Here is a 12,101-nt window from a genome sequence, read left to right as displayed (position 1 = left end):
AGGTAGTAATCTGCTTTCCTGTTCTTGCCACCAAAGTGGATAATCATACATTTATCCACATTAAACTGCATCTGCCATGCATCTGCCCACTCACTTAACTTGTCCAGGTCACCCTGTAATCTCCTAACATCCTCATCACATTTCACCCTGCCACCCAGCTTTGTATCATCAGCAAATTTGCTAATGTTATTACTAATACCATCTTCTATATCATTAATATACATTGTAAAAAGCTGCGGTCCCAGCATGGATCCCTGCGGTACCCCACTGGTCACTGCCTGCCATTCCAAAATGGAGCTGTTTATCACTACTCTTTGTTTCCTATCAACCAACCAACTTTCAATCCAAGTTAGGACTTTGCCCCCAATATCATGCGCCCTAATTTTGCTCACTAACCTCCTATCAAAAGCTTTCTGAAAGTCCAGGTACACTACATCTACTGGATCTCCCTCGTCCATCTTCAGAGTTACATCCTCAAAACATTCTAGAAGATTAGTCAAGCATGATTTCCCCTTCATAAATCCATGCTGACTCTGACCTGTCCTGTTACTACTATCCAGATGTGTCATAATTTCATCCTTTCTAATAGACTCCAGCATCTTTCCCACCACTGAGGTCAGACTAACTGGTCTATAATTTCTTGCTTTCTCTCTCCTACCTTTCTTAAAAAGTGGTACAACATTAGCCACCCTCCAATCCGCAGGAACTGATCCCGAATCTATCGAACTCTGGAAAATAATCACCAGTGCATCCATGATTTCTCAAGCCACCTCCTTCAGTACCCTGGAATGTAGACCATCAGGGCCCGGGGACTTATCAACCTTCAGACCTAACAGTCTCTCCAACACCAATTCCTGGTAAATATAAATTCCCTTCAGTTCAGGTCCTTCAGCCACTGTTACCTCCGGGAGATTGCTTGTGTCTTCCCCAGTGAACACAAATCTGAAGTACCAATTCAATTCTTCTGCCATTTCTTTGTTCCCTGTAATATATTCCCCTGTTTCTGTCTTCAAGGGCCCAATTTTAGTCTTAACCATTTTTTTGCCTTTCACATACCTAAAACAGCTTTTACTATCCTCCTTTATATTTTTGGCCAGTTTACCTTCATACCTCATTTTTTCTCTGCGTATTTCCTTCTTAGTAATCCAGGTAAAGGGTTTATTGGTCAGGTAAAGGGTTCGCAGGTAAAGGGACGGCTGGAAAATGGGAAACCCTCAGAAATGAGATGACGAGAATCCAGATAAAGTATATTCCTGTCAGGGTGAAAGGAAAGGCTGATAGGTATAGAGAATGCTGGATGACTAAAGAAATTGAGGGTTTGTTTAAGAAAAAGAAGGAAGCATATGAAAGGTATAGACAGGATATATCGAGTGAATCCTTAGAAGGGTGTAAAGGAAGTAGGAGTATACTTAAGAGGGAAATCAGGAGGGCAAAAAGGGGACATGTGATAATTTGGCAAATACAATTAAGGAGAATCCAAAGAGTTTTTACAAATACATGAAGGACAAAAGGGTAACTAGGGAGAGAATAGGGCCCCTCAAAGATCAGCATCTAATGTGTGGAGCCACAGAAAATTCGGGGGGATACTAAATGAATATTTTACATCAGTATTTACTGTGGAAAAGGATATGGAAGATATAGACTGTAGGGAAATAGATGGTGACATCTTGCAACATGTCCAGATTACAGAGGAGTAAGTGTTAGATATCTTGAAATGCATTAAAATGGATAAATCCCCAGGACCTGATCAGGTGTATCCTAGAATTCTGTGGGAAGCTAGAGAAGTGATTGCTGGGCCTCTTGCTGAGATATTTGTATCATCGATATTCACAGGTGAGGTGCCGGAAGACTGGAGGTTGGCAAACCTGGTGCCACTGTTTACGCAGGGTGTTAAGGACAAGCCAGGGAACTATAGACCAGTAAGCCTGATGTCGGTGATGGACAAGTTGTTGGAGGGAATCCTGAGGGACAGGATTTACATGTATTTGGAAAAGCAAGGACTGATTAGGGATAGTCAACATGGTTTTGTGTGTGGGAAATCATGTCTCACAAACTTGATTAATTTTTTTTGAGGAAGTAACAAAGAGGATTGATGAGAGCAGAGCGGTAGGTGTGATCTATATGGACTTCAGTAAGGCATTTGACAAGATTCCCTATGGGAGACTGATTAACAAGGTTAGATCTCATGGAATATAGGGAGAACTAGCCATTTGGACACAGAACTGGCTCAAAGGTAGAAGACAGAGGGTGGTGGTGGAGGGTTGCTTTTCAGACTGGAGGCCTGTGACCAGTGGAGTGCCACACGGATCGATGCTGGGTCCTCTACGTTTTGTCATTTACATGATTTGGATGCGAGCATAAGAGGTACAGTTAGTACGTTTGTAGATGACAGCAAAATTGGAGATGTAGTGGACAGCGAAGAGGGTTACCTCAGATTACAACAGGATCTGGACCAGATGGGCCAATGGGCTGAGAAGCAGCAGATGGAGTTTAATTCAAATAAATGCGAGGTGCTGCATTTTGGGAAAGCAAATCTTAGCAGGACTTATACACTTAATGGTAAGGTCCTAGAGAGTGTTGCTGAACAAAGAGACCTTGGAGTGCAGGTTCATAGCTCCTTGAAAGTGGAGTCGCAGGTAGATAGGATAGTGAAGAAAGCTTTTGGTATGCTCTCCTTTATTGGTCAGAGTATTGAGTACAGGAGTTGGGAGGTCATGTTGCGGCTGTACAGGACATTGGTTAGGCCACTGTTGGAATATTGCGTGCAGTTCTGGTCTCCTTCCTATCGGAAAGATGTTGTGAAACTTGAAAGGGTTCAGAAAAGATTTACAAGGATGTTGCCAGGGTTGCAGAATTTGAGCTACAGGGAGAGGCTGAACAGGTTGGGGCTGTTTTCCCTAGAGCGGCGGAGGCTGAGGGGTGACCTTATAGAGGTTTACAAAATTATGAGGGGCATGGATAGGGTAAATAGGCAAAGTCGTTTCCCTGGGGTCGGGGTGTCCAGAACTACAGGGCGTAGGTTTAGCGTGAGAGAGGAAAGATATAAAAGAGATCTCAGGGGCAACATTTTCACACAGAGGGTGGTACGGGTATGGAATGCGCTCTCAGAGGAAGTGGTGGAGCAACATTTAAGAGGCATTTGAATGGGTATATGAATAGGAAGGATTTGGAGAGATATGGGCCGGGTGCTGGCAGGTGGGACTAGATTGGGTTGGGATATCTGGTCGGTGTGGACAGGTTAGACCAAAGGGTCTGCTTCCATGCTGTACATCTCTATGACTTTATATGAACCACCCTTTTTCTAAAAAATTTACACCTCATCTTTTTAAATCAGTCTTCTCGCACCTTAATAATGTGCTCCCTCACCTTGAAATCCCCCATCTTAGGGAAAATTAACTTTGTGTATACCTCTCATTATTTTTATCAACTTCTGTCAGGTTGCCTCTCAATCTCCTATGCTCCAGTGAAGAGACTCAGCCTATCCAGCCTTTCTGTGTAAGCCAAGCTTTCCATATCCAGTAACGTCCTGGTAAGTCTCTTCTAAACCCCCTCCAGCTTAATAATATCCTTCCTACAACTGGGCAACCAGCACTGGACACAGTATTCCTGATGAGGCTTCACCACAGGATTTTTACTGATTTCCTATTGTTGAGTTCTGTGTCTGTTTGGAGCTGGTTTGTATCCTGTGGACCATTTGATTGATAAATTATTTATAGAATGGAGGCAATCCTTTCCTGGGTCCTGGTGATCAGCACGGTCTGCATCTCCCATCGCTCACCACTTACCACCACCCCCCCCCCCCCGCACCCAATCATAGATTCATATATATATATAAATACACACACAAGACACCTTAACTGGTCTTCCCATTTAAGTACAGTGACAACAAGAGCAGGTCAGCAGCTAGGAATCCTGTGGTGAGTAGCTAACCTGAGACCCCAAAGTTTGTCCACCATCTATAAGGTACAAGTCAGGAATGTGATGGAATACTTTCCGCCTGACTGGATGACTGCAACTCTGAAAACACTTGGGAAACTTGACACTGTTCAGGACAAAGCTGCCCACTTGATTGGCACCCCATCCACCACCTTCAACATTCATTCCACCAGTGAGGCACACTTGCAGCAGTGTATAACGCTCTCAATTATAAGCGGAGCCCATGTCCTAGTGGTATTATCGCTAGACTATTAATCCATAAATTCAGCTAATGTTCTGGAGTCCTTGGTTTGAAGCCCACCATGGCAGATGGTGTAATTTGAATTCAATAAAAGAATTTGGAATTAAGAATTCATTGATCATCATAAAACCATTGTTGATGTAAGCAAAAATTCATTTGGTTTTTGGGAAGGGAATCTGTCATCCTTACATGGTCTGGTTTACATGTAACTCCAGACCCAGAGCAATGTAGTTGGCTTTTAACTGCCCTCAGGGCAATTAGGGATGTGCAATCAATGCTGGCCTAGCCTGAGGCGCTCACATGCCATGAATGAATTTAAAAATATCAGCTTGGCCAACCTCCTCGCTAGGTGGGCCTTATTACAATTTTTCACTTAGTTGGAAGGTGTATGCAAACTTTAGAAAGGCAAGGTTTGAAGGTTTGCCATGAATGTGAATCTGTATTTCAGGGGGTGGGAAGTGGTTGGAGGCTGGGGAGAAACAATTCCAATCCATTAAATTGATCATTTCCATGAATAATTATTAAAAATGACATTTCAAAACTTCTAGCCAGCACAACAAACTTGCTGTCTGGTTAAGAAGCAAAAATGTGGAGTGGCCAGGTCTCAAATCCTGGTCACCAGGCAAGGGAGGAGGAGAGACCTACCCAACTATGATCCTACCTATACCATCTCACTCCCTACCCATACCTTGCCTCTATATCACAAACATCCCAGGATCAACTCTACTCCCCCTCACACATGACCTGACTCTTGCTCTCCATGCCCCCTCCCCTGAATTTCACTGTCCTCCTCTTTGAAAGCCTCCCTGCCCCATTCCACATAACCACCTCCCCATAGCATAGCAACAATTCACAACCCTTCCGACAGCACCTTCTAAACCTGCAACCTTTATCATTGAAAGGACAAGAGCATCAGATACATGGGAACATCATCTCTGCAAATTTCCTTCCAAACTATGCACTAACCTGACTTGAGACTACTTCACTGTTCTGTCACTGTTGCTGGCAATCAATCAACCGAAGCAGTTCAAGAAGGCTTCTCATGGGCAGTTAAAGATGGGCAATAAATGCTCGGCAGTTAGATCCTCTGAAATTATATTCAAAAAGACACCAAGGAGTTGGACCCTTCAGCTCAGGAGGAGAGGGACTTGGAGGAAATCATGTTTCTCTTCCTGTTTTACAGAAGGATTGCACTGTACTACACCAGAGAATACAGAGAGGATAGACACTGCAGACAGATCCTGACCATCATCCAAGGAACAACTACTCAGCTGTGGAAAGACATCCAATTCCTTCACAGCATTGCTCAACACAGAGAAGGTTGAGCAGTGAAACTATCATCTGGAAATCGGTCAGATCAGAGGAGCTCTGACATATCATCAGATCTGAAACTGGTCAGTGATGTGGAGCCTTTAATCAGAACCAGCCTTTCTGATTCTTCAGCTGTGGGCGATCAATCAGAGTGAGGCTAGGAAGAAGAGGAAGTGGCCCCAATCATTCACTGAGCCTCTTGAACCACTGACTCATTCCGACAAGGTGGAAACTGTTCATGTGTGAGGTGTGTAAGGAGGATTCCACAGGCTCACAAGCTCTAGCACAAAAGTTGCATCACTAAACAACCACCTGGGGGAAAAACCATTCGAGTGTGAGATGTGTGACCAGGGTTTCATGCAGTCATCGATGCTCACAAAACACCAAAATATCCATACTAGGGAGAAGCCATTCATTTGTGGAGTGTGCAATAAATCATTCTCTCGGTCATCACACCTTCGCAATCACCGATATGTTCATACAGGGGAGAAACCATTTAAATGTGAAGTTTGTGATAAAGCTTTTGCAACATCTACGACCCTCCTGAATCATCAACGCATTCACACAGGGGAGAAACCCTTCAGCTGTCAGGTTTGTGACAAATCTTTCATCTACTCTTCTGATCTGAAGACACACCAAAGGATCCACACAGGGGAGAAACCTTACAGGTGTGACATATGTGACCAAGCCTTCACACACTCGTTGACTCTTGTGAATCACCGGCGCATTCACACTGGGGAGAAACCATTCAAGTGCAAGTCGTGTGAAAAATCATTCTCACAGTCATCACACCTCCGCTTGCATTTACGCATTCACACTGGGGAGAAACCATTTGCATGCCAAGTTTGTGACAAATCATTCTCGCAACCATCGCACCTCCGCATCCACCAACGCATCCATACAGGAGAGAAACCATTCATATGCAAAGTGTGTGACAAATCATTCTCGCAATTATCGAACCTCCGACTCCACCAGTCCATGCACACAGGGGAGAAACCATTCACATGTGATGTTTGTGACAAATCATTCTCGAAGTCATCGTGTCTCCTTGACCACCAACGCATTCACACAGGGGACAAGCCATTTATGTGCAAGTTGTGTGACAAATTATTCTCACGATCATCAGCCCTCCTCAACCACCAACGCATTCACACAGGGGACCAACCATTCACGTGTGACGTGTGTAACAAATCATTCTCTGTCTCGTCAACTCTCCGCGTCCATCAACGCATTCACACAGGGGAGAAACCATTCAGGTGTGAAGTGTGTGACAAGTCATTCACCGACTCATCAACTCTCCGTGTACACCGTCGCACTCACACAGGGGAGAAACCATTCACATGCGAAGTGTGTGACAAATCATTCTCGGACTTATCGACCCTTCGTGCACATCGACGTGTTCATACCGGGGATAAACCATTTATGTGTGTTGTGTGCAAGAAATCATTCTCACAGTCGTCAAACCTTAGGAGACACCAGCGTTTACATACAGGGGAGAAACCATTCAGACGTGAGATTTCTAATTAGGCTTTTACTGACGATGCTTTTGTGAGACACCAAAGAATTCATGAAGGGTGAAGTCCTTTGAATGAGAGGTATATGACAAACCCTTCACATGATTATTGAGCCTGGAAGTCCTTCACTGGAGTGTTGGTCCACACTGGAGATAAAGTCTTCAGGTGTGATATTTCAACAAAATGTTTGGGACATCATTGAACCTCCTGATATAGCAGACGATTCACACTTTGAAGAACAGGATGTGAGAAATGTTACAAATCTTTCTTGCATTTAACAAACCTCTGCGCACACCAACACATTCACCCAGGGGAGAAACTAATCAACTGAGGTGTGAGACAAAGCCTAGATAGATTTAAACAGCCATCTGCAGTAGCAGGGGAGGGGCCCATCCATCGTGTATGCGATTTGCAATAAAACTTCTGTGACAGTTTCTTCCTGTGTAGACACCTGTTTTCTGTGTGTGGTATGTTTAAACAGAAGCGGAGGGCGACCAGGTGTGCGTCGGCTACATGGCCCTGCACTTTATATGCAATAGTGCTCTTGATAAACCAGAAGATGCAAAACATTGGAATCAAGCAGCATTATCCCAGAGTTGTCATAGATGTGAATACGCTCAACTGAACCCTTCAAAGTTCCCAACTTACCTGACTGACAAATGCAGGTACAAAGAACTCATCAGATTTCTATCCAAAACAAGAAAACAGCTATTCATTGCAAATCAATTTTTTTTAACTGAAGGCAGAAAAGAAACATGAATGACTAAATACACCTCCCTATAACTTCAATTTTACCCCTTTGCAAAATTCCCATAAGACACACAAACAGGTGCACAAAGTGCTAAGATAAAATACAAATAATAAAGATGGGAGACACAAAATGTCACTGAAACACAGTTCTGGCACCAATTTGGATTACAGGCACTCATTCGATATTTTCTTTCGACTCTTCGGTGATGACATGAGGTTGTGGACACACAGATTGTCACTGCCCCTTTTCCTTTCACAAAGGGAATTTGCAATGTCCTTTTACTTCTGCACTCACAGAACAGAGGCCAAGAAAAATATTTTTTTCCTCCACAGACTAAATGTTCTAGCTGTACTCTCCAAACACAAAGCTATACCCACTGGCCAGGAGCTAGTCAACAAATTGTTACTGTGCTGAGTACTGCTGATCACACACAACTAATCTTTGTTCAAAGAACTGATTAAAAGTCTGTCACAGGGACTCGAACCTACACAGCAAGGTGTCTATCACTACTGGACAAGGGCCACATTGTGGATAAACATTTCTATGTTCAAAATTGCAACAATCCATTGTTTTAATGTATCTTTTTTTACTATGTTTAACTCTACTATCCAAAAACAAACAGAAGTATTCCTTGTAATGTTGAACAGGGTTGAGGTGAGCATTGGCCAGACCCCTCACGCACTTCTCCCTTGTACAAGGTATACTCAAAATTGTCTGTTGTGAAGAATGTTTCAATAACTGTCCTGATACAGGTTGGAAGCACGTTTTAAGTGCAAGTATGTGACAATGTGAAACATGTTAAAGTCCCTGGTATGAGCTGGAATGGACACTGTTCTGACATGCATAAATCTTGTGGAATAACCCACTCTTCCCAGGAAATCTTCATCCCTCCCTGCTGCTAATCTCCTCAAGCCCTCAGTCCTATACTGGAGTGTTAAACAGCAGTTGTTGTGCTCAAGTCCTGGAGTAGGACTTGAACCCCCAACCCTCCATTGCAGAGAGCAAAGCTATGTGTTCAAGTCCCTAACTCTAGATGAATTCGTCTATGAACGTGGATTAAAGTTGTCGGGCCAGGAATTGAATGCCTGAGGCTGTAGACTCGCAGTACTACCCCACCACAGTTTAATGAGAAACAATCGTATTATAAATTGAATGAAGAAATTATCTTGTAAATGATAATATTTTGCATTGATCACGAAGCCAATCAGATCACTCTTCAATAAAACTCTTCCAATTGGTCACAAAAGGTGTACAGTGTTTGCTTTAATAAAACTCCTTGACAAATATTCAGCAACACACTGCACAGATTGAACCACAAATCTTACAGTACAGAAGGAGACCTTTCACCCCATTGCATCTGAACCTGTTCTGTTACCTGTATCAATCTCCTATCTTTCCCCATATTCATCCACACGATTTCTATACATATAATCATCCAATGAGGTATAGTTAGTAAGTTTGCAGATGACACCAAAATTGGAGGTGTAGTGGACAGTGAAGAAGGTTACCTCAGATTACAACGGAATCTTGATCAGATGGGCCAATGGACTGAGAAGTGGCAGATGGAGTTTAATTCAGATAAATGTGAGGTGCTGCATTTTGGGAAAGAAAATCTTGGCATGACTTATACACTTCATCTTAAGGTCTTAGGGAGTGCTGCTGAACAAAAAGACCTTGGAGTGTAGATTCATGGATCCTTGAAAGGATAGTGAAGAAGGTGTTTGGTATGCTTTTCTTTATTGGTCAGAGAGAGTACAGGAGTTGGGAGGTCATGTTGCGGCTGTACAGGACATTGGTTAGGCCACTGTTGGAATATTGCATGCAATTCTGGTCTCCTTCCTTTTGGAAAGATGTTGTGAAACTTGAAACGGTTCAGGAAACATTTACAAGGATGTTGCCAGGGTTGGAGAATTTGAGCTATGGAGAGAGGTTGAATAGGCTGGGGCTGTTTCTCCTGGAGCGTCAGAGGCTGAGGGGTGACTTTATAGAGGTTTATAAAATCATGAGGGGCATAAATAGATGAAGTATTTTCCCTGGGGTGGGTGAGTCCAGACTGGAGGGTATGATTTTAGGGTGGGAGGGGAAAGATATAAAAGAGACCGAAAGGGCAATGTTTTCATGCAGTGGTACATGTATGGAACGAGCTGCCAGAGGAGGTGGCTAGGACAATTACAACATTTAAAAGGCATTTGGATGGGTATATGAATAGGAAGAGTTTGGAGGGATATGGGCTGGGTGCTGGCAGGTGGGACTACATTGGGTCGGGATATCTGGTCAGCATGGACAAGTTGGACGAAAGGGTCTGTTTCCGTACTGTACATCTCTATGACTCCATGACTAAGTGAAATGGATAATGGGGCTCTGTAGATGTAATATATCTGGACTTTCAGAAGACATTTGATAAGGTGCCACAGAGAAGGTTGATATGCAAGGTGAGGTCACATGAGATGCAAGGTCATATTTTACTTTGGATAGAGAATTGACTAACCAACAAAAAGCAGAGTTGGGATAAATGGGTCTTTTTCTGTGGGAAGAGTCTTCAATTATGTTGGCTATTTTCCTGAAGCAGCAGAGGGGGAAGGCCAAGGAAAACCTATACAATTCTAAAAGGACTAGACAAAGTAAACTCAGGAAGAATGTCTCCACTGACTGTGGAGTCCAGAACCAGAGGTCATAGTCTAAGTTACAGAGTAGGCCATTTCAGACAGGGATAAGGAGAAATGTCTTCACTGGTGAATTGTGAGCCTGTGGAATTCTCTGCTCCAGAAAGTTATTGGGGTCAAAATATTGAATGTTTTCAAGAAGAAGCTAGATTGGGCAAAAGGGATCAAGGGATACAGAGAGAAAGCGGTACAAGGTACTGAGTAGGATGATAAGCTATGATCAGGTTGAATTGTGCAGCAGGCCTGAAGGGATCAACTGTCAACTGCAGCTGCTATTTACAACATTTCTACGATAGTGAATCAGGACATTCCGAGAGAGGTGGAGGGGCACGAGAAGATGTGAATGTTGAGAGTTGGAAATTCGAGCTGAAGAAGAACTGGACCTGTACAGGAGGTGACTGCTAGACAGGGCGGCTGTCAGGTATCAACTCATAGGGTAGATACACAATGAGTCACATCTTACTTTCTGAGTCATTGAGACAACGCACAAGTCTCATAGAACACTAAAGATAATCAGTCTCCTCTCTTGCTTCCTTCTTTGCCACTAATCCTTGTGTGTCTCCACACTCTTTCCTGTGGCCCTCCTTTCTGTGCATGTGCTAACCCCACTACTGCATACTATCACTGCCTTGGATTCCGTGAGACTTCCTCTTCTAATCTGCTGTCAAAAACATCAGAGGCTATACATCCCATGCTGATGTTGTCAGTTTGAAAGCCTCCAAGGATGAAGAATGCTATTCCCACACTGGAAATCTCTGTCAAACATTTACCAGGGGAACTGTGACAGCAGCTGCAATAAGTGAGGTTTTATTCAGATGGGACAATGACAAGTTTAAATCCTCACCTGATATGCTGCTCAAAGTCACCTCCATTTCCCCGGTCAGTTTCCCAAGTTTCAGGAAACTCATGTTGCTCCAGAAATATTTGGATTGACTGTGAGAGACGTCAATCAGAGAGCCCACCCACTCTGCACATTGTCTCCTCTTCCAGAGCTGGTTCACTTCCTATAGGGACTGAAAACCAAGTGAGGAGATGGTGAGTGAAGGAGCAGCTTTTATACAAATTGTATCCCATAATATCCACACCAATCTTCAGCAGTCTGACTATCCTGTGGGCAGTCAGGGGGTGGAAATGTCCCTTTATGCTGTGTGAGAAGATCCAGCTGAGAGAGCTGTTTACTCGGTGCTTTGTGCTGAACTGTGTGACTGGAGCTGTGTGTTAGATATTGAGTGTGTTTATTGGAAGCATTTCCCTCTGACTTCCAGGCTGAGTTTTGTTGATAGAGTCACAGAGATGTATAGCATGGAAACAGATCCTTCAGTCCAACCCATCCATGCCGACCAGATATCCCAACCCAATCCAGTCCCACTGCCAGCAGCCGGCCCATATCCCACCAAACTCTTCCTATTCATATACCCATCCAAATGCCTCTTAAATGTTGCAATTGTACCAGCCTCCACCACATTCTCTGGCAGCTCATTCCATACACGTACCACCCTCTGCGTGAAAGAGTTGCTCCTTAGGTCTCTTTTCTATCTTTCCCCTCTCACCCTAAACCTATTCCCTCTAGTTCCGGACTCCCCGATCCCAGGGAAAAGACTTTGCCTATTTATCCTATCCATGCCCCTCATAATTTTGTAAACCTCTATAAGGTCACCCCTCAGCCTCCAACGGTCCAGGGAAAA

The 12,101-nt window shown here is 43.7% G+C and overlaps 3 protein-coding genes and 1 pseudogene across 5 annotated transcripts in view; 2 read left to right on the top strand and 2 right to left on the bottom strand.

The window, feature by feature from the left end:
* The window catches only part of LOC122541621 (zinc finger protein 239-like), a 182,746-nt gene extending 177,521 nt beyond the window's left edge, over nucleotides 1–5,225 (bottom strand). The window contains exon 1 of the mRNA XM_043678522.1: nucleotides 4,516–5,225. The gene's annotated coding sequence lies outside the window, so the exon portion shown is untranslated. The remainder of the gene's footprint in view (nucleotides 1–4,515) is intronic.
* Nucleotides 1–8,999, top strand: part of LOC122541604 (zinc finger protein 271-like) — a 13,008-nt gene extending 4,009 nt beyond the window's left edge. Inside the window, exons 2-3 of one of the 3 annotated variants that reach the window (XM_043678471.1) lie at nucleotides 3,438–3,529; nucleotides 5,361–8,999. In XM_043678471.1, the coding sequence (XP_043534406.1) occupies nucleotides 5,828–7,015 (1,188 nt within the window). In that variant the 5' untranslated portion in view covers nucleotides 3,438–3,529; nucleotides 5,361–5,827 and the 3' untranslated portion in view covers nucleotides 7,016–8,999. Of the gene's footprint in view, nucleotides 1–3,211; nucleotides 3,530–5,360 lie in introns of those variants that run through there. The other 2 variants (XM_043678472.1, XM_043678473.1) reach the window with 2 other exon arrangements.
* LOC122541204 overlaps nucleotides 1–12,101 on the bottom strand; it is a 134,360-nt pseudogene that overhangs the window by 24,862 nt on the left and 97,397 nt on the right.
* The window catches only part of LOC122541587 (zinc finger protein 271-like), a 9,381-nt gene continuing 8,703 nt past the window's right edge, over nucleotides 11,424–12,101 (top strand). Inside the window, exon 1 of the mRNA XM_043678435.1 lies at nucleotides 11,424–11,451. The gene's annotated coding sequence lies outside the window, so the exon portion shown is untranslated. The remainder of the gene's footprint in view (nucleotides 11,452–12,101) is intronic.

This window comes from Chiloscyllium plagiosum, chromosome 37 (genome assembly GCF_004010195.1).
Source record: "Chiloscyllium plagiosum isolate BGI_BamShark_2017 chromosome 37, ASM401019v2, whole genome shotgun sequence".
Classification (NCBI taxonomy): Eukaryota; Metazoa; Chordata; class Chondrichthyes; order Orectolobiformes; family Hemiscylliidae; genus Chiloscyllium; species Chiloscyllium plagiosum.
This window is presented reverse-complemented; position numbering and strand designations above follow the sequence as displayed.